The sequence below is a fragment of the Leptodactylus fuscus genome, chromosome 10 (assembly GCF_031893055.1).
Source record: "Leptodactylus fuscus isolate aLepFus1 chromosome 10, aLepFus1.hap2, whole genome shotgun sequence".
Taxonomy (NCBI): Eukaryota; Metazoa; Chordata; class Amphibia; order Anura; family Leptodactylidae; genus Leptodactylus; species Leptodactylus fuscus.
The window spans coordinates 23137745-23161483 of NC_134274.1; the positions used below are offsets into that span (position 1 = coordinate 23137745).

At 43.3% G+C, this 23739-nt stretch overlaps 1 protein-coding gene across 1 annotated transcript in view; it reads right to left on the minus strand.

The window, feature by feature from the left end:
- Positions 1-23739, minus strand: part of SEMA4G (semaphorin 4G) — a 102111-nt gene that overhangs the window by 61618 nt on the left and 16754 nt on the right. The window contains exon 2 of the mRNA XM_075257502.1: positions 10433-10622. Within this exon, the coding sequence (XP_075113603.1) occupies positions 10433-10550 (118 nt within the window). The 5' untranslated portion in view covers positions 10551-10622. The remainder of the gene's footprint in view (positions 1-10432; positions 10623-23739) is intronic.

Consider the following 23739-nt stretch of genomic DNA (forward strand, 5'->3'; position numbering starts at 1 on the left):
CGCTCGGCTTTATTCGTAAGAAGCCAGACAGTAAACAGACAAAATGGTTAAACAGACGTCAGATTTGTCGGACTCTGGCAAAAAGCTCCGATGTTCTCACTACAATGTACTTAAAATATAGAGAAATATTAGCATGTCAATGAAAGAAGAACAAAACAAAAAAACCAAACATCTGGGCTTTGAGGATTAGTGAATATGATCTATTGTTCTCAGTTATCAGTCATTTAAGGCTAGTTGGATAGTTGGAGGACTCCGCGAGGAATGTCTTGTAAGACTGTGGAGGAAAAAGTCGCGTCCGGAGGATTTTTATCTCTGTTAGTTTTAGTTTAAAAACAACGGACACCTGGTGCACCCCATTATAGACAACGGGGTCGGCCAGGTTGTGTGTGTTACTACCATTTTAGTGATGTGCCTCTCCATTCTTCATGTTCCCCATGTGCTCACGATTCCTCACTATGCACTTCTACAGTCAATGAAGCAGGTTCTCAGGGCTGTTGACTGATCAAGAGAGCTAGACGAGAGGCATGGTACTTTACCGTATCCTTATGTGGATAAATAATAATATAATATACACACATTAATATAGCCACTTCACAGTATCCCAGTGTAGCAGCCTGGTACCGATATACCTTTGTGCCTGCTGCTATGCTGACTCAGCACATCGAATTGGTCTCCGCAGTGTCAGAGTGTTCACCCGTCCCGTCCCCTCACCATTAAAATCAATGTATCTTTGTACTCTGCTCCGAGACACAACCGGCTGCTGATTGCATTTAGGATTCTAAGAACTGGAGGGTACAGAGACGTGCGGCATGCGCAGTCCTAAAAAATTATTAACTCTCCCAGTGAAAAGTCAATGAACTAAAAGTCTCAAGTCTAGAACAAGCCAATGTGATTAGGCCGAATGGGGGCTATTTAGGCAGGATTGGAGGCTTGTAAATGATTTTTAATTAGATTATATAATTATTGATATTGTATAATTAGATACAGTTTGTTACCTATTTACATGTATAGGAATAGAATCATTGGCTTTCTTATGAATTAGAGGATTTTTTACTGCTTCTGACCATTGATGAAGGAGCCGGACTGAGAAAAACGAGAGGAGTTGGACCGCTCGACAGTCTTGACTCCCTACTTCCCAATCCCCACCTTTTCCATCACCCCCGCCATCTCTCGGCTGCTTTGCTTGCAGTAACCCTATAAATATAGATCACCCCCCTTATTGATGCTAATATAATACTGGAAGATAGATTAGACGTCACCGAATATATGAAAGGACCATAAAAGCACCTGAATGGTATATATTAGAAACGTCTTCCATCCACAATAACCTTGGACACGACCTTCACACATTCTACCAGGGAAACTAATGATATTCCCCATACATACATACATGCCTTTGGCGGTTTTCCTCCCTGAAATATAATTTTCCAGTGCGCGGAGGACTCCGGTATATTTGTGCAATGCTCTGCTTGGTTATATTTAGTTTGTTGTTGAGACGTTATATTACAGCTATTGGGAGATCTGGGGGCTTTGTAACCCCCGACCATATACACAGTATGGAATAGAGAGCAGGACACTGGATATATCTAGTAAGAGTATCTGCGGCATCAATTCACCCTCATAAAATCAACGCGAGTCCGATAATTGACTCTTCATTAGACGTCTCAAGGAGGAGCAGATTAGGCGATTGACAGCAAAAATCACTGCCCTCATTAGCGCCCTCATTAATTGTCCCATCTGCTCCATCTCCGCTACCCTTACGTTCTCTGTCAAGGTGTTTGGATAGGCTTATTATATTCTTCATACACTATTTGGGTAACTTACAGCATGGCTCGCATGGAGATAAGGAATGGTAAGAAGGTCAAAACCGGATATGGAGACTACACTACAGCATCAGTAAGGGCTAGTTCACACTGAGGCAAATGGGCTGGATTTTGACGCGGAATACTTGTCAAAATCCGGCTCAAGAAAACTGCCTTCCATTGAAATCAATGGGAGCCGGTCATTTCCTTTTTTCCGCAAGCGGTTTGCTCCCACTTGCGGAAAAAAGAAGCGAGCTGTCATTTCTTCAGGCTGATTCTGTGGCTGATTCAGCTGCAGACATCCGCCTCGCGACACCTCCCTCCCGACCAGGCCCATTCATTCGGGCCTAATCCGGAGCAGAAATCCGTGACAGTTGCGGCTAGCCATGGCAGGTGCATTTTGGTCCGGATTCTGACGTGGCTTCCTGTGTCAAAATCCGGACCATTTTACTCTGTGTGAACTAGCCCTAATACAACCACTATAACACAGACTTTAGTTATGGAGGAGCCCTCAAATGACATGTCTGTTTTAGCAAGGATTTATATTACCCACATGACAGCAAGGATCCCCTTTTCTAACGAGTGTGTTGTGCCTTTCCTCTGTTACCCTGCCTGGAAATTTGCAAACATACTGAGAACTGGGTGTTAAGTTCAAGTACAATACTAAGGCCCAGTTCACATGTGTGTTCAGGTTTCCGTTTAGAACAGAAACCTAAACACATTAAAAACCGGTTACCTAAAAGAACCTGTGGACCCCATAGACTATTAAGGGGTCCGTGTGGTTTCCGCGCAAAACATGCGGAGAGAAGAATGCTGCTTGCAGGACTTTTTCATGCAGAAACCACATGGACCCCATTACAGGCTATGGGATCCGCGGGTTTCCTTCCCAGAACGGAAACCCAAATGCAGATGTGAACCAGGCTGAACAGTGGAATAGGAAACCATTTCCATACGGACACTTGCATGAGCTGCGCTTGCAGAAATTACTTGATTGCATATATAAAACTTTAATGGAAACATTTCCTCTTTTGGGAACATTTCTCGATCCTAGAGGGACTGATTATTAATATATTGCCCCCTCCCTCCCATTACATGGTCCTCCATTATAATTACACTTGAAAGGTCCAACCACTCATTGGTATTGAGCTGTCTGGATTCAGGCCAAACACCACATCCCGATGTACCCAAATATGCAAATCATTCCTTCGCTTTAGAGGGGCCCAGTCCATAATCGGTTTGTGTTACCTCCCTCGGAATAGCTGGAATTTACCGTCCGCTTCCCCCGTTCCCAGATTTTTTTCAGAACAAGCCCTACTTCTAATTTTCCACGTTTTCTGTAGTTTATTAACCTTCTGTACCAAGATAAAACGGCTTCTAAAATGGTTCATAAAGCTCCGTATTGAAAAAGAACAGGAACAAACATATTTTATGAGATCAAACAAGCAGCTGATCAAGCAGTTCGTCCTGTCATACCGGCATCTGACGGAGGAAAATTCCATCTACTAGCAGCGCTCATCTTCCCATTCCACGTGATAACCTGGACGGTGACTGAGCGCTTGGTGCCGGCCTCTGCCAACAACTTTCAGGTTCCAGCAGGTAGTGAAAAAACTTCTGCATAGGATGATTTATTTAAAGGAAAAAAACACTAGACAAAGACATAATAACTATGACATTATATGGGTATGATATGCACCATGTTGCAATACACATTATTACACTGTATTACTGATTGGTGGTTACGGTCAAGGCTCACTTATAACAAGCCTCCTCCCCTATAAAAACGGGAAGATACAAAAAGTTCCATAAAATTATAATGTCATTATTTTGAATGTCATCTTCCATTATTTGCCAAGACAGAAAGCTGCTATATTATTGGATGAAAAATTTATATATATATATATGGGACGTCATATAAAGGAGCGTGTTTTTGATGATCTGCCTACTCCGGCATTTCGGCTGCTCTAAGAGCCACTTGACGCCTAGCTTGCTCAATCCTCCTCAGCTCCGCTTGAGGAGAACTCTGTGACTTCTGGCTTCCTTCATAGCTCTCGTTGTTTTAGAATTTTGCCACAAATTAGATTTTCTGTTTTCCCGGCATGTTTAAAATTGGAAAACTGCCCATTTGGATTAAAGGTAGTTTTCCCATGTCAGTGTCTCAGCACTGGAGCAGATCAGATAATATGTAAATGCTTGTACACAATGGACTCAGTGTTATCTATGTGTTTACATAGAGAGATACCAGACCAGGCTTTTATCAGAAAACTCCAATTAGCTGATTCTCCTGCTGGCAAGAGCAGTTTAATATAGGACATGAACATAAGTTCATAACAGTCGTGAAGCCATATCATTTACCGGGATAAAAAGTATCCTATGTGTTAATCCAAGTTACAAACTATCTACTGTATGTGTCAAATTTCATCCAAATCCGTTCAGCCCTTTTTGCGGGATTGAGTAAAAAACATACAAACTTTCACATTTATAATATTAGTACGATACGATACAATTAGTACGATACGATAATATTAGTACGATACGATACGATACGATAAGATAGGATAGGATAGGATAATCCAAAATTGCCTGTGTATTCCAACTTCCCAGCAATGCACACAGATAAAAATAAGTCTCCCATTGGTACAGGTTGTTCTACTTGCCACAAACCTCACAATGCTAAGGATATAGGTTACAACGTACTATATACTCCCTTTACTTAAAATAGGAGCACCGCTACTCGTAATGCCCGTCCACCATCGGCTTCCAGCAACCAGATGCTGCTAAAACAGATGATCTGAGCAGGGTCTGAGTGTCAGACCAGACAGGTTCACATCTGCGCTAGAGAGTCCACCACAAAAAATGCTAAAAATTAAGCAGAGAGAACAGTTCGGTCTCTGTCGTTCGTGTCCCCCAGCGGACTCAAAACAATAGAAAGACCGGGGCAGATGTGAACTTTGCCGCAAACGGAGTCTGTCAGCAGGAAAAGCAGTATCAGACAAATGACAATATCTTGTAGGGCGGCTTCTACACTTTCCAAAGATGTTTTCCTTATTCTGCATTGTAGATCCGTTTTCATGAGCATTTTATGGGCCTTTGCTCACTGCTCTACATAACCAGCCCTGACAGGAGAAGAAACGTCCCTAAAGCCTTTTCAGCTAGCTTGCAAACAAATAAAACAGAGTTTCATGAAAATGGAGCTGCAATGTATGATAAGAAAGACATCTTTGGAAAGTGCAGAAGTCGCCCTATAAAAAGGTACTGTGATTAGTCTGATACTGCTTTTCCTACTGAAGGACCTAGCCCTGGTTAGATCAACAGTATGAAAATTTGATTTTGGGCCCTTTAACAGCAGCTTGGCCAAGACGTCTGCTACCATCATCTTGTACAGAATATAGCGGCACATCTCCTTTGACCTATACATTTGCTTGACTAGTAGACCCTGTGTATGTGACCACTATCACAGAGATTACATTCTCATGGATGGATTACAAGTGACCAGCCATTTGGCACCAGGCTGCTGTATGCCTGAGAGAGATGTCACATCGCATTCCCGGAGCTGGGGAGATCTTCACCCGTGTTTGTTTAGGCCCTTGGCAACAAAACCAGCAGCGAGATGCCCCTATCTCTTATTCTGTATGGAGTGGAGTTGCTGTCTATGTCTGATCTCTGAAGGAGTACATAGAAAATAATTCAGATCTTGAAAACCCAACGCATTTCACGCAGAACTAGATCTTTCCCTATTGTTTCCCCAATGTCAAATAACCTTTTTGGGAGAAGAGCTTGAAGTCAATTTCCTCTATGGCAGAAGTTGTTCTGTGTCTTAGAACTTTTGCATGTATTAATATAGTTATACAACAGTCCTCCAAATACCCGAGCCTATCAGTTCTCTGCTTTCTAATAGTCTTCCTGTCGCCCGGATGTGGAGTACAGATTAGAGACGCACTACCTGTCATATATACTAAAACCGGAGATGTATCCATTGCAGTGAAAGCCATTAACCATGAGGAGGCAGCGCGTTACAGAAGCATCCAAAAAAAAGTCGTCACAATATTGTAACTCACCCTGACAGCTTTATACTGGAAGATAATTATACCGCCGAGGAGTCTGATATCTGCGACAAGACAGTCGTGGGCTTCACATGCATGCTATCACTATGCAGAATGGCGGCAGTATAGAAGATTCAGCATTTATTCACAATGACAACTCCTTTCCAAATGTCACAATATTACAGCAAAGACTCGTGTAAATGGAGCATTTCTCCACTTAGAAGTAATTGCAACTTTTAGCGGTATTATTATGACCGCACAGTCTAGCTTTAGCAAACAGATGTATTGTAGATGCAAAACAAAATTGTGCAATGTAAGAACGTGGGGCCATATAGCAAAAATTGGTCCCAAGTTTTGCCACCCAGTACCGAAGAGCCTTTGGTTGGTTTCAATACGTTCCATAACCTTAGTACAAATCCACTACAGCTTTGCCTGCTAGTTCCTCTGGAAAGGGGAGTCTTGTACAGGGACTTGCCACCTAATAACAATATGGGTGGAATCAACCAGGACTCCCTTTTGCCCAGTGGCGTAACAAGGAACGGCGGGGCCACAAGGTGAACATTTGACATGGGGACCTCCAGCCCCCTAACCAACCTCCCACACACACACAAAACACATTTCAGCATGCCCCATAATGGTCCTACACACACAGTATTATGTGCAATAGTGGCCCCTGCATGCAGTATTATGTGCAATAGTGGCCCCTGCACGCAGTATTATGTGCAATAGTGGCCCCTGCACGCAGTATTATGTGCAATAGTGGCCCCTGCACGCAGTATTATGTGCAATAGTGGCCCCTGCACACAGTATTATCCCCCATAGTGGCCCCTGCACGCAGTATTATGTGCAATAGTGGCCCCTGCACGCAGTATTATGCCCCATAGTAGCCCCTGCACACAGTATTATGCCCCATAGTAGCCCCTGCACACAGTATTATGCCCCATTGTGGACCACCCATGAATAATTATTATACTCTATGGTCTTTTCAGATACCAGAGTATAACAATCGGACCGAGGTAAGGATACAAACATAAAAAACAATGTTACTTATCTCTCCCTGGCTCTGCCGCACTCCATGCAGATCTCGTCAACATTAGACTAGACGTCACCTGACCCAGGCCGGCGTCGCAACACAATGATGCTGGCCTGGGTCACGTGACATTTGTAACATCACCAAACAGACCTGAAGCCTTCCGGAGCACTGGGGATGTAAGGAACAGTGTTTTTTTTTATGTTCCCTCACCTCACCTGGGCCTCCGATCATCATAATCTGGGGTCTTTTCAGACCCGGACTGTAATGATAGCAGTGTTTGAGAGGTTCGTGGGCCCACATTCTCACTTACCAATCCTTGGTCCTGTTCACAGCCGCCTCCACATCCACCGAAGGGGAAGCACAATCAGCCATAAGCAGGCAGTGGCTACCCTGGTAGTTATACTCCTGCTCTTTCCAAAGGTAGCATGCCTTGCTTCTATTAAATGTTCACCCTTGACTACATTACTTTGTGCATGAACCAGGTTTCCAGTTGTTTAGGGAAATGAAACAAGTCTGTGCACTATGGTCAGGCAGGCTACTGTATAGACTCAACATGGAATGGACAGACCAAGGCTAAATATGCACAAAACAACTCCTAATTTCTATTATTCTTGGTTAAGCCCTCTGCGTTATATTCTATTATACAATATTGCTAACACAATTCTCCCTATGCATCTTTCCCCTACTGCTACCTAATATACATTTGGTAGGTGGGTAACAAATAGGGGACAGATCAATAGTAATAGGACTGCAGGATCCGACTACACAAGGTTCTTTTTTGTAGTCTATTGCCAAGGAGACACCTAGTTACAGAGACGTCTCCAATGATGGGGAGCCCGGCACAGATGTGATGACACCATAGCCCTTTGAAGTCGAGAGAATGATTACTGTATGTTGGACGTAATAACACAAGACTATACCGAACAAGGCTTCTTAGCTCCATTCTTAATCGCACTATGCAGCTGCTGCCACCAAATAGTTTCGGCAATTATTTACCAAAAAAATAAAAAATTCTTCCAAAGAGCTGGAAAGTGCTCAAAGTCTGCAAAGTGGGTCGATAAGGAGGATGAAAGCATTTGGCGAGGAGTAAAGGTTAGATACAGCAGTTTTGTTTACATGAAAAAGAAATCCTGCAAAAGCAAAAGATAAACTAACGATCTGTATATTCTCAAGGACGGTCCGAGGATCTCGGGGGAATTTTCCATGCTGCAATCTGTGCAGGTGACAGGAGATCATCCCTTCATTACAATGAAGACACGACAGACACTGCCAAGAACATTCAACAATTACTTTGTTAGAATGGAAACGCGTAAGGCCAGACTATAAAGCAACCTGTAGTCGTAGTCAAAAAAATCCAGAATGGTCGGAGTTCTTATGATCATAGACATGGTCATCTGTGGTCATGATTGTCCTCATAGTTTTACACGTGGTGATATGCTGCAGATAAAGGATGATTTGGTACATCAGAATATCCATCACTGGACAAAAATCAAGAATTAGCGTTTATGCCTGTTCCTGACAACTGGTCTAGGACTAGGCGGCAACTTTGGCCACGTCTCCCCATGTGCAACCAAAGACTGACGTTTTGTCCTGTGATTCCCTCATTAATGCAAGTGAATGGAGATGAACTGTGACCCAGAGGGTGTTGCAAATGCAAGTTTTAGTTATAAAAATAAAAAAATCTATATTTGTCACAGCAATCACGACTAGAAGTCACAATTGCAGGACCCTTTTGCAATAAGACTCCACTGTTACATTACCAAAGGAGTCAAAGGACAACCTTTGGTCACGTTACAGGTGACACAGCCAAAGCCACTGTGTACCCCTAGCCTACGTAATAGGGCATTTTTTCCAATTTTTTTTTTTTTTAGATCTCCATTTCTGTGAACGTCATGTGGTCCAACACTGATATATTGCCGTACAACTAAGGCGGTTCATGAAGAGTCTGAAAACTTGGGTGCCTACTCTAGCAGAGACGTGTACGGGTGTTACACTACAGCCTTCTAGGTTTGAGAAGAATCAGATATTACTGAAAAATAACTTGACAAACCAGGAGAAGGAGTTGTCAGGGTTTCGGTCCGGGGACTGTGATCGATGTTGCAGCTCATCCCCAGTGAAGTGAATAAAGCCGACTTCCAAAACCAGACACGGCCTATAGACACAGCTGCGGCTTTGTTCCACACAATACGTATTATTGGCTTTTGTCTCGTTTCGCAAAGAATAAATAGGTCCTGCTCTTTCTTTTTTGTAGGTACAGTTCTTAAAATTTTAACCTATGGTGAGATCAGCAAGATCAAAATTATTATTCCAATGTATCCAAAATGAAAAACGAACCAGTATAGGCTACAATTGGTTTCTTTGTACATTTTTTGGGGGGAGACGCATAATTTTCCATAGGATCTGTATACAAAAAACATTGAGAATTTTATAATATTTATATATTACATATGTTATTTAAAAAGATGTCGGGCCCCAAATAAGAGTTTTCATACATATGATCAAGCCAAAGGATAGGTCACCGGTATATGATCTGTGGGGGTGCCACATCTGGACCACATACAGATCAGCTGTTCCACCAGATTATAGGCAATGGAAGTTATTACAGTGGACAAGGTACAAGTACAGGCTCTTCGATTCAAGTAATAGGATCGGCGATGCACTTTGCCAAAACCACCACAGAGCAGTGGATAGGGCTTCTATTACTTAAATAGAAGAGACTGTGTGTGCTCCCCATCTACTGTTATAGCTTCCAGCGCCTATACACTGATGGGATAGCTGATCCGTACATGGTCCAGGTGTGGGCCCCCACAGATCGGATACTGGTGACCTGTCCTGTGGATAGATCATCAGTATGAAAACTGTATTTGGGGCAGAACCACCCTTAAATAAAACAAGGGTTGTCCGTGCTCTTGATCCATTGTTCTAGCTTCTGTTGTCAAGACTCCGCCCAAGTCTATACGGGGTCCCGGTGTTGGGGTCCCTCAGATGACGACCTATCCTGTGGATATGATATCAATACAAAAAATTTATTTGGGTCCAGAAACCCCCCTTTAAGGCTATTTGCAACACTACAAAGGGTGAAATGGTACACACTGGCCTAGTATTCTTAAAGGAGCGCATAACCTTTAGAAACAATTATAGAACCTTCCTTAAAGCTCTAACCTGCTTCTAGATTTATCAGTAACAATAATTATACGTCTCCCAAAGGAGAAGAGGAAGCCAAGTCTTTAACACATCATTAGCATGGTGGTAGCTCGCGAGAAATGATGTGCGCGCTTTGCATCGCAGTATCATCACCATCAGGGCTCCTTTCTGCCCGAGTCATCTACATAAAGATGCTAATCATCATTAACAGCAACAATTCATTCCCCCGTAAACACAAAGTGCTGTCACAAGCAAGTGCCACCGCTCCATCGCTCATTACCCAGTCAATAGTGTCTGATGGATGAGCCCGATAGAAGCCCATGTATTACCAGCACATCGCCGGCGGGCCAGGATTTCACCGGGTGAATGATTCTTAAAACACCTCAAGAGAAGTTTAATAAACATGGCATTACCGTTATAGGTCACCGTGATCCGGGGAGTCGCGTCCAAATCTGCAGTTGACCTCGTTGACAGATATCCAATAGTTATTGCACAAAATACCACAAAGTAACAACCCGCTCGCTTCTTCATCTTCTCTTCGAAAATCCCTGTATTCAGTGTTCAAAGCTGGAAAGATTGCCGCGGAGTGCCGGTAATTTCATCCTGAAAAGACAAGGACATCTGTATGAGATTCTCAGTTATTGGGATGGTTTTTACTCTAGTGAAATGGACTTGGAAAATAAGAACATAAGAGAAGAATAAACCACTAAAGTGGCAACATCAATATCTAGAATAGTAGCCATCACTTTCTAGAATGGAAAAACATACACATACATTTAACACACAAATACTGGGGGAATTTACTAACCCATTGGCACCAGTTTCTATCATAGATGGGTGTAAATGTGATATACAGCCCTTTCTTGTACAAAAGATGTGTGCCCTGCTCAAAATAAAGACGGGCAGTGTGGAGACGGGTGCCCTGGCACACTAAGGCCCGACAAATTTACCCTAACTCACACAGAAAGCTGGACTGAGCTATACCTAATCTACACCAGCTGTTGACTGACAGACTTCGATTTTGGTGCAGGGAAGGAGGGAGCACCAGAGATAACAGTTAGTGTTAGTGTCCAGCAGAAAATGGTAACAATGGACATGAACATACTCATCAAAAATCCAATTGATTTCAATGGGATTTGTTCTGTCATCCTTATCCTTTATCCGTGGTGTGTCATGCCGTAACCGAGGTCCGCAAAGTCACAGCACGAACTGTCCCATAGAACTCTATGGGCGCGTGCGGATAGACACGGACATCTGCGGAATGACTTTTTGGAGTGAAATTTAATGTTGCAGATTGCAGACTGCAAAACCCACTACAGTCGTGTAAGACCAGCTTAAACCTCGGTTTTCATCAAATCCAGGTCCGTCATTTTGACATAGATAAGACTTTTGTTTTTTGTTTTTGTCTTAACAGACCCCATCATAATGGACTTCCAACGGTAGTGTGATCCTACCCTAAGAAGACTTTGCAAGATTCGTATTGTAGATTAATTCCATGGGGCAGTACATATAAAAAGAGATTACTCTAGGCTCACACCTGTGTTCAAGTTTCCGTTCTTCAAGTCAACTTGAGGACCCCCCAAAAAACGGAAACCCAATCCGCTTAAAAACTGGTTACCCGTGGAAGCCCACAGACCCCCATAGACTATAGTAAGGTCAGCTCAGTATCCACCCGAAAAAATGAGGAAAGAAAAGTCCTGTCTAATCATCTTTTTTCTCCACATTTTTGACACAGATTCGGGAACGGAATCACTGAACAGAGAAACATGCAGAGAACTGTGCAGGTTTACAAGGGAAGGAGACAAGATGTAAGGCTATGTTTACACCTGTGCCAGGTGTCGATTTGGGAATCCCAAGCGGAGCCGAAGAACGGAAACGTCGAATGCAGGTGTGAACCTAGCGCAAGTGTAGAAGCTGCTGCTAAGGTAGTATAATGGCAACAGTTCCTTTAGGTTGTAGACTTTCCTGCAGCTGAATTTCCAGCTTAAGGGTTGCAGGCGGACTGTCTGATGGTTCGGGATTAGCGTTCCAGAGTATGGGGTACATGCAAGAGAAATCTTGGAAGAAGAAGAAGAAAAAAAAAGAGGATTGGAGGAAATATTGTGCAGGAAGCAGAAATTGCCTTTGGGGTTAATACAGCAAATAGCTGGCTATACAAAAACACAATTCCAGGAACACAAATGATATGTAGACTTCATACCAATGATCCAAAATTCTAACTATTTATCAGACATGGTTAAAAGGGAAAGTATCACCTTATTTTTTAATACAATAAATACATAACGCAATCTTAACCCCCTTAAATTCTTTTATTAAAGGGGTTGTCCAGGATCTAAAGAAAATGGATACTGAAGACCGATCCATAGTAAGCACAAGGAATATTGTCATCTTCACGTGTGCGCCTCTAAACACGCGTGCGCACGGTACGATTAACACAGACACAAAACCACGCGACATATTAACGTATTGCTCGGAGACTTCGGTCATACAGAAGACTCAGCGCAGCTCATCTGCATTCTGGAAGTCTCTACAAGTCATCATCAACTGCTCCGCTATCATTTCTAGGAAAATGTCAAGCATCTTCTTAATGGAGATATATCAAGTTTTAGATTTCCCTGCTCCGAACTAATCTATAAGCTACCAAGTGCCTATGTGGAGTGCCGCCATCTGCTTAAAATCGTCATCTGACTGCTTTTAATATGCCGGGAGATAAATCTACTGTTTGTAGAGATAATACTTAATTCTGAACATACAAGTATAAGTCAGGAGCAGAGAGGGCTTGTTCGGGTTTGGATGAATTCTTCTCATTCTGTAAGTCAAGGGTGTTCTCATCCTCATCCTAAGATATGTTTGGTAGGAAAATGGCCGACGGACATGCGTAGTCGGCGCTTTGGGTCCAAGAGAAGAGGAGCGTGAGAGGAGAGGTGGAGAAGAAAACAGAGGCCGTCACTGGAAACTCATTTACATAAGGAAGAAAGAAGAAATTCCTCAGGAATGGCGGTGTGCATCAGAATAATGAAGGTGAGAGAAGAACAGCCTTTCTTAAGGCTATTCCTAGCTGTATTTATTGTACAAAGGGTACTCAAATGATAGAACCCCTTTAATCCTGGCAGAAGTACAAATAATGAAACCAGTAGTAGTAATAATGGAAAGCGGAGGCTGATCTTTATAGTACATACCCTCTCCCACACAGACACGCAAAATGTGCTGCACTATTAGGGGTACAAAAACGGGGTTTTTATGGACCGGATTTTGACGCGGAATCCGGCTCCAAAAACACCTCCCACTGACTTCAATGGGAGCCATTCACTTCTTTTTTCAGGTAGCGTTTTTTGCCACCCTTGGAAAAAAAGAATAGAGCTGCCCTTTCTTGCTGTGGATTCCGAGGCGGAATTCGCTGCAGCATTTGTGGCGCGACACTCCCTCCCGACTAGGCCCAATCATTTGGGCCTAATCTGGAGCGGAATGCCGTGATTAGATGCTGGTGCACTTCAACGGCATTCAGTCGCAGCTAGCCATTTTTTGGACCAGATTCTGAAACGGATTCCGCGTCAAAATACGGTCCAAAAAACCCTGTGTGAACTTAAACAGCCAGGGAACAGATGGTCCAGGAAGATCCTGTAGATATTTTGACTTTTGATGAAAACTCAGGTACCTGAGTAGCTGCCCTGGTGGATAAAAACTAAAAAGCGGCGACTCTTTAGACTGCGCTGTGCACCTGGAGTTGGCTTACTTGGAGACAGAATTTTACGACACAATTTTAATGCATTTTTGGCACTTCTTGGTGCATTTCAGCCTTGCCTACGTTTCTCAGAATTAACACCCACGTGTCTGGCAAATTTTAGCTCCAAGTTACAGCTATTTATGCACATTGATGCCAGAATCTCGTTCTAACCAAAGTAGGAAATCTGGGCGAATATGTTTTGCGCAGTCAGAAATTTATTGGAGTGTTTGTCTACCCAGAATATGTTATCTGAAAGTAAATGGCTGTTTTGCTTCATTTTCATAAACCTTATTCACATGTTGTAATACAACCAGCAAAATAATGAATAAGAATGACTTAGAAGGGCTCGCCTTTGCGCTGGCAGGTAGCTTTCTGTAACGCGTTATGTATTTAGTTTACCGCTGATGAAAACAAAGAGCTCTCCAGCGTATCATTACCATATTACTTATTAATACACCAAACAGTTATTATTGTACCGTGTGCGCCGCTACCGAATATGACAATCTGCCTCAATGCTGCGGTAATTATACGGTTGGGTATGAGCGATATATAATAGATATTCTTTTTATGTTAATGGAATAATGATAGGCCCCATCATTTCTATACACAAAGCATCATACACATACAATAGTGGCTGCCATTCTGGAAGACGTCAGACCTCCAGGAGTAATACCAGGTGCAAATACTAGAATGGTAAACCTAACTAAAAGTGGTCATACACGGAAACAGGTTTCTGTGCCCAATGAGAAAAATTATATAGCGCCCCCTATGAGTTCTACAATGGATACACTGAAGAACAAAAAGACAGTTTGAGCTGTAGGTCAGTGATGTCGAACCTTTAAGAGACCGAGTGCCCAAACTGCGACCCAAAACCCACTAATTTATCAAAGTGCCAACACGGCAATAATGTGCTGATCTACAATTGCACACAATTACGGACCTGCAAAATATGGTCATACGAATGGGGCTTTATAGAGCCTTCTACTCCACTGTGACCCTCACACCGTACAATCTGCTCCACTGTGACCCCCACACAGTCCAATCTGCTTCACAGTGACTCCCACACAGTATAATGTGCTGCACAGTGGTCCCCACACAGTATAATGTGCTGCACAGTGGTCCCCACACAGTATGTGCTGCACAGTGGTCCCCACACAGTATAATGTGCTGCACAGTGGTCCCCACACAGTATAATGTGCTGCACAGTGGTCCTCACACAGTATAATGTGTTCCACGGATGGGTGCCCAAAGAGAGGGCTCTGAGTGCCAGTTCTGGCACCAGTGCCATAGGTTCGCCATCACGGCTCTAGGTAATGAAACTAATCCAACTCCTTGCATCCTTTAGCAGGTGCCATTCCATCGTGGTCGGGCAGTACAATGGAATAGTGAACGTCGTCTGTCTCTGGCATCCCATTGAAACGAAGGGAGCATGTATGTGGTTCCCGACCACCGCTCCATTCTCTGGTTCTCAGGGGTCAGCCCCCCATTAATCTGTAGATTATCCCCTCTCCTATATTTAATGCAGTAGTATTCTAGCTTCAGCAAGAAGATCACCCGATGCAAACTTACACAGTTATGACATATACTTTATGTATGAATTCTTCACGGTTTACAAAAGCTAAAAGTCTACCCTGGTCATGTGCATCAGTCCCCGTGACTGTAGACTTCCCTCAACAGGTCCCATCGATGCTTTCGTCAATCAGACCTCTGCTGAAACCCTGCATGATGCAATTCCTAGGAGAGGTACATAGATCTTCACATCGGCATTGGATTACCAGCTATAATTTGGTCATATATCAACTATGTCAATAAACACTATATCAATGTGAAGATTGCAGCAATAAAATTTCATCATCGTGTCCGGTTTCATTCCAAGAGCAAGCAATTCCAAACTAGTGCAAAGGTTTCTCCTATAACACAATATACAGTATGTTGGGGAGACAATTATCAGACTTTGTGCTTTGAAATTATTACAAGTTTTCTTGGCCTGCAGGTCAGGATCCTTCCTGGGAACATCCTAATACGTAATTCTCAGATTAGTGTAACACGTACGTTGCAGCTTTTCACACATGACTCACACTATGTTAATAAAGCGCGATGTACAGGAGTTTACACAGCATGAAGAAAGACATTAACTAATTATAACAGTGGTGTTAGACAGCGATATTCACATAGACATATGGTAGATACACACAAGGAAAATCCTAGAAGGAAGAAAGAAAGACCACTTTTTGAAACGCAGCGAAAGAGCATGAACAATCGTGATACATAAGAGAGCATGCATGGAAGAAAAAAAAAGAAAAAGCGTGGGCTACGCAAGTAGAGAGAAAAAGCCTGCGCTCAAGCGGAGAAGGTAAACCTGCGCGCAAGTAGAGAGAAAGCCTGCGCACAAGTAGAGAGAAAGCCTGCGCGCAAGTAGAGAGAAAGCCTGCGCGCAAGTAGAGAGAAAGCCTGTGCTCAAGTGGAGAAGGTAAGCCTGCGCGTAAGTAGAGAGAAAGCCTGCGCCCAAGTAGAGAGAAAGCCTGCGCGCAAGCAGAGAGCCTGCACGCAAGGAGAGAGTATGCGCAAAAGTAGAGAGCAAGCCTGTGCAAAAGTAGAGAGAAAGCCTGCGCAAAAGTAGAGAGTAAGCCTGCGCAAAAGTAGAGAGCAAGCCTGCGCGCAAGTAGAGAGCAAGCCTGCGCGCAAGTAAAGAGAAAGCCTGCGCAAAAGTAGAGAGAAAGCCTGCGCAAAAGTAGAGAGAAAGCCTGCGCAAAAGTAGAGAGAAAGCCTGCGCAAAAGTAGAGAGAAAGCCTGCGCAAAAGTAGAGAGAAAGCCTGCGCAAAAGTAGAGAGAAAGCCTGCGCAAAAGTAGAGAGAAAGCCTGCGCAAAAGTAGAGAGAAAGCCTGCGCAAAAGTAGAGAGAAAGCCTGCGCAAAAGTAGAGAGAAAGCCTGCGCAAAAGTAGAGAGAAAGCCTGCGCAAAAGTAGAGAGCAAGCCTGCGCAAAAGTAGAGAGCAAGCCTGCGCAAAAGTAGAGAGAAAGCCTGCGTGCAACTATAAAGCCTGCACACAAGTAGAGAGAAAGCATGCACACAAGTAGAGAGAGAGTATGTACAAAAGTAGAGAGAGAAAGCATGCACACAAGAAAAAGAGGAGAGGAAAATTGAATGCAAGAGAATGAGAGAAACTGAAGGAAAGCTAGAGAAAAGAAAGAGGGAAAGGAGAAAAAGAGGGAGAAGAGAGAAACAGGCTGAAGAGAGAAAAAGAATGAAAGAAATAGAGATAGTGAGAAAGTGAAGGAGAGAGAAGAGAGAGAAGGGGGCTAAAGAGGGGAGGGGGAGAGTAACAACATACAGAGGTGCAGAGAGAAAGGCGTAAGAAATCCTCTCTGTAATAATTTAGGACACGACAGGGTAGGAATCCAGACACAACACTTAGAACTTTTCCCATAACACTTGTCGGTTCAGATAAGACGCGCAGACATTATCCGTGGCCGGAGCGCAGCGCGATGTACATTGCTAGATACGGATCTGGACGGCCGCAGGGAGTCATTCTGCCGCGGTGACAAAGCACTTCCCATTTTAGAGAATAAAACTAAAACATCCATTTTATTTAACTACATATTAATGACAACTTGAGGGCCTGCAATCTCAGGAGAGAAAGTGACTGGTGTGCAAAATCCCTAAAAATAGGCCTGCGCTGATGTCATCCATAGGATGCAGGCTGCCATGGTAACAGCACGCAGCCCCTGGTACTTCGCGATGCCCCCGAGCCGCATCTGCAGGCTATATACGCAGGCCTTCTGGCTGCCCCTACACATGTCCCTTTATACCTCCCCCCACCGTATCATATAATGCAGAGCCAGGAGACGCCACCGCCAAGCGTACAGCATTACCTTTATACAAGACGCTTTATCGCCTGGCACAGTCTCAGCATTGGTTGCACAAGACGTGCTAAGGGCCGCAGGCATTGACTACAACAGGATATTATTTTACATGCAGACAATAGAGAGCCTATAGTAAGAGCTTATTTTTTCTGCGCTCATAAAAACAGATTATAACAATATAATTTCCCAACCCACAGACATCTCCAACAATGGGAACAGGCGCTCGATCAATGTTTTGCAGGCTGGAAGGCGAGCATTGCTGGGGTTAGCGGTGACATAGGACATAACGTTGCATCAATAATCCATGCACTGCACTACAATGTCAGAGCTGCGTGCGCTTGTATTCACTACAGACCAGGGCCTAATAAGCTTGCGGCCTCCAGCTGACACATCAGTAACCCTTTCAGGGCTAAGAAACCATCTCGGTAAAACGGATAGCAAAATAAAAACAGGGTGCGCTCATATGCGGCAGATTGTGTTGCAGTCATTTTTGCAGCTAAAAATCAGTTCCTTTCATCTGACCAGTGTGGTTTGGAGGTTAAAATATGAATTTGTGCAAGCTGCATTAAGATACATGTAAAGTAATGTAATGTTTGGGAGCCGGGCTGTACAATGCGTTGCTTGGCTTTATGTACTGCAGCATTGTCCCATAGACTTCAGTGGGGGAGCACTACAAATCGGACGGGACATGTAAGCATTACTAGAGCAGCTAATATGTTGGCTTGCAGATCTTATATTGCTGATCTATCCTAAGGATAGGCTATCAATATTAGAAAGTGGGCAACCCCCTATATTACCCAGAGAATCAAACAATTGGGAAAGTTGAAATCCAATATCTTGATCCTCATCTGTCCAAAGTAGTAACAGGAAGACCCCCCTGGACTACAGATGGGTGGTCAGTCTCGACAGCTCAGTCAACAATCATATGGGGTCAGGGGTTCCCCCAACACACAAAGCTTGGGAGGGGGGCATATAGGTCATATAGTGTCAGTCACAGACCCATATAAGGCTCACAATCTAAATTCCCTATCAGGATGTCTTTGGAGTGTGGGAGGAAACTGGAGTACCCCAAGAAACCCCACGCAAACATGGGGAGAACATACAAACTCCTTGTGGATTTTGGCCTTGCTTGGATTGGAACCCAGGACTCCAGCGCTGCAAGGCTACATGGCTAACCACTCAATATTATCATAATAAACCCTGATCAATTCCTATTACCCCCATCTTGTGTTCTTATTTCTCTGTCTGTCTGTGATTTAGATAAGATTTTGGACTTGTGCTTCTATACAAGTTTCCCGCTTTTAGCCAATTCCTTTACGTAAAATAAAGTAATATAACATAAGTGTCAGGAAGATAAACATATAGCACAAGACTGGCTCTAAGGCTTACTTGGCAGAGCTGGATGAAGTCAATCAACTACCTACAAGGGAATCAATACCAGAGACCTGGAAACTGCTGAGGCGAACGCTGGTCCTTCCTTCAAGAACTGCTTATTCACTCATTAAAATAGCAGAGGAATAAGACACCCTTGTTCTGTAAGGAAAGCATGACACGGCTCGTGGTGCAGACCTGAAGACTCTCTAAGACTGGTTTATAGCGTACACCCTGCAGATGGAACGCAGGAGTACGGAGACACGGCGCAGGGCCACGGTTGCCACAACACTGTAATGGGTTATTGTAAGACCTCGGCTTTGATCGTGAACATTTTCCAGTTCATTCTTAATAACCCGCGTCTGTTCTAGGTCACTCGTCACAAGAAAAGTCACAGGGAGAAACATTTCCGACATTACGTAGTAGATATATAAACACTGGACGGAAACATAGATGGTGGAGGGGACCGTGCAAAGAAAGAGCTAGCAGCAATGTGTCGGTAATGCTTTTAGGGAGAATATCCAATATAATGGAGCAATCTAAAACGTACACTTACTACGAACAAAAAAAGTAGGAACCGCTATGGGTGCTACACTCAACCTTGCCGACAGTTTCGCCTGTAAAAACCGTGTTGACGTTAACAGCATTTGACAGTCAAGTGAATCTGCCGTAAAAACACATGTCAACGTGATTTCTGACCACGTCATTCTTGTATTCTGTAAGTGGCAGCTGTAACCTATGTACTTATACGGTTATTACAGGATGAGAACAACGGACATTAATATAGTAGAGTAATAGACACAAAGAGCCCCTTCCTTCTGTGTCCGTACTCATTGACTATAATGTAAAAAAAAAAAACAAGACGGATACTTTCTTCCGCCATTTTTTTTTTTTTTTACTATCAATCTAATTTCCATTACTGTCATCCTTTGACGGATGAGAGCAACGGACATTAACATTAGTGATCCCTCGCTTACTATAAGGCGGTCACAAACTACACTTTCACACCCATATTTCATTCATTAACCCAATAACATTCACTGCAGACGGTTCTCTTAGAGAATATTAAGCTTTTTATTATTAAGCCAACGTAGCGGAGGAGAGGATCTAATTTATGAAAGCCATGTCAGTATTTCCAGTCTTGTGACTGCACTTACTGGAAGATTCTTAAGAACATAAGACTGGACACATTTTAATTTAATTTCCAGTAATATCCGCCATCCAAAAAAAAATTTGAGAAAAAGACATGAAAACGAGAATTACGAGATTACAACACTGTAAAAGAAATTGCAACATAAAATGAATAATGAGATCTAAAAAGTAGCAATTGGCATGAGAGAAACGCATGGTCCTGGTTTACAAGGAAATCTAGATCACAAAAAAGTTAAAAAATAAAATTATACAAAAAAATTTAATAAAAATGTAATACATTAGAATTTTCTAAGAAGTGTTGAAACCTGCACACACTGGTTGCAGTATTTGTTGTAGACCTGTGTGTGGCATATACATACAGTATGGTTGTATATAAAGGTATACTCTACCTACCTGAAAAATCTACCGGGGATTCGGCTGGTCTATGGGCTACAAATCCCAAATCTTCATTCAGGATAAGTTTGAAAGAATTGTTCTTAAATCTTGTTGAAAAACTTTAAGGTGTCCAGACACACAAGGCGGATGCGATCGTGACGAGAAGTAACCAAGTAATCCCAATGTTCCACATGACCCCCATATTCACGTGCGACACTATATAGAAAAGCCATAAATAACAGGAATGAGAGTCGAACGTGACAAAAGTGTGGAGTGTGAGCCCAAATAGACAGAAAATGAGGCACGGCAGTCCCTTTCTCTGCTGGGATGACAATTCTCAGATCTCCATCCCATAGACATGGCCGCACTGACAGAGGATTAGCTGAGGAATGTCCTGATGAAGGGATTCGAGCATGAAGCGTTCCCGTACGAGGGTGCACAGCAAGGGAAGAAGAAACAGGGCTGCAATATATGGAACTAAATACTGGTCACAATAAAGAGAGGTTTATCATAGGAAGGGAAATATAAGATTACAAGTCACTTTGCCTCCGTCACTAGTGAACAACACAATTTGGGCTGTGAGTAGGGACCCCAAAGAGAACTGCTTAATTCATGACAGAGAGAGAAAGGGATAAGACGCTTTGGAAGCTGCCAGTCAACTTTCCCCTTGTCTTTTACTAGCACATCACCTCTTTACCCCTCCATTCCTGGGACCCCTACTCTCCACCCCACGCCTCTACCTTTGCCGTGGAACAGCTTAGAACAGAGCACTGTAGGGTGTAGACAGGAATGGGAGCAGGGGTGTATCTGTAACCACCAGTAGTGCTGCGGCTGCATTAGTAATAGGGGTAAAAATACACCCCACCGTTCTCAGGGTCAGACCCCCAATCAGCAATGTATCCGTCATCCCATATAAACCCTTTACCAATGACATACAAAGCTGTCTGCAACCCATCCTCTTCATACACCGCTGACCTAACCTCCTGATACTTTGCCACACAATCTCTGACTCTCACAAGACGTCCTCCTCTGCTTTTCTCATAACTATCTCCAAGTTTCCTCTTGTGCTTCCCCCAGATTCTGGCACGAACTACCTCAAAACATGAGATGGTCCTTCACAATCGCAGCCTTCAAGAGAAACCTGATAATCCACCACTTGAGAAAAGCCTACCGTCACTATGAGCATCTTGTTATACCCACTTCTGTCTCCTTCCCTTGCGGAATATGAGCCCTAGCAGGCAGGGACAAGTCAGTCAGAACCAACTTCAAGGGTTCCCAAAACTTCTTAGAAAAATACTTCTCCATATGAGATCACTGGGGGTCCAACATTGGGCCATTAATATGACGTCTTAGAGAACACCTATGAGTTGTACAACCTTTTTTGTGCTCAGAATGCCGTGACACCGAATACACAACCTTACTGAACTTTTCTTGGCCATAATACACTATTACCTATGAATGGGTACAAGCTATGCTATATTATTATGGCATGCACATGACCTATGCTGGTACAGCTAAGCTACATACGTGTATAAACATGACATATGGAAACACCCTAGAAGCGCCAATAAAAGCTGAACATCCTCGTTCATGACTTTTCCGTGCCAAACATATTGCATTGTGAAGCCTCTAAAAAGGGTCAATGTGACCTTACACTGGAGAGGAATTGTCCGGGTGCCAGCTATCAACCATGACCATCACACCGATAAAGCTGACTTATTGCAATGTTACCGTTTTGTTCACAAGGGTATCACATAACATTAATATACAGCGACCAGCCTGTATACATAAAAGACCGCACAATGCCTGCTTTCTCTATGTGAAGACAAAGGTAGTCGCACAAAGACGCGCACCCTTCATGTCCTAATATTCCTATCGCTTTAGGGACGAGATCTATAAACGGATTATAGATCTGTGGATCGGATCCAGCATTCACTTTATTGATTTTTTATGGATCCAATGGATTGTAAATGATCGCTGTGCCAAGTGATGGGTATCAAGTCAGACAGCTCAATAAACAGGGTTGGCATTACATGACTTGTCAAGGGTTACAGTGTATTATCATGGGGTCTCTACACCCATACACAAAGTGTTGTGGAGTCTCACCACACAAGCAACACCCGAATATTCAGTTTTGCTACAAAAACAAATTGCTAGGTATAAAGTATACGTGCCTCCAATCTGATGGAAAGTACCCAAGTCCACAGTATGGATGAAGAAAATCCCTAATAATCCAAATATACCTTTGTACTGCTATCACGATATGCTCCAGAGAACACAAGGAAAGCTAGATAAAGTGGGGCGAGATTTGTGTAGTCAAACAATTACTATGGACGCCTTCCAGAAACAGTATCGGGTCCTTTTACGCACTATATCTGAAGGAACAAGTCTAGCTTAGACTTAGGGCTCGTTCACACGGGGCAAGAGGGGGCGGATTTTGAAGCGGAATCCACCTCAAAATCCGCCCCCTCACAATAGAGGTCTATGTAGTCCGCTAGTGTTCCTTTCTGCGCTAGAGGTGTGTTGCCGAAAAGAAGCGAGCTGCCCTTTCTTCAGCTGCAGCGTCCGCCTTGCGACACCTCCCTCCCGACTAGGCCCATTCATTTGGGCCTAACCCGGAGTGGAAAACTGCACTGCATCGGCATCCCGTCGTGGCAGCCGTGACGGAATATGTTCACGTGGAACCCCATGTGTACTAGCCCTTAGAAACGTCTTCTTCCATACGCAGCGTCACACTTGTCCATAACTAAAGCTTCACATGCATGTCAATGACGCCGAGTTTAATACCAAATATAAGATGTGGAGTATTTGGTTTGGATGGCGGCATCTTTTTTTAATCCTGGACAGCCCCTTTAAGTTCCTACAGAACACGAACACTAAAGTCTTCAACTGGGAGACACTGCCAATTTTTTTTTATTTTTTTTTTTGTCGAGTGTCGAGCTGAAAGTATTATTGCGCACCTTCAATGTTCAATGTCATTTTGGTTCTAGGTCCAAAATTTAGATAATCTCATAATATCTTTATAGATGAATGTATACGCTTACACGATTTACTGTTACCAAGCTCTAAATCCAGTTTCCATTCAAAGTCCGAAGGCAAATTTATTATTAATTTCATTTAGACATCATTTGGCACATCTTGGACATGACGGACACTCTTACGAAGGTCACTTTTTGGATGGCTTACTCTAGACCATTTTTTGTGGCAAAGTTTTGGCAAAGACCAGCAATAAATTT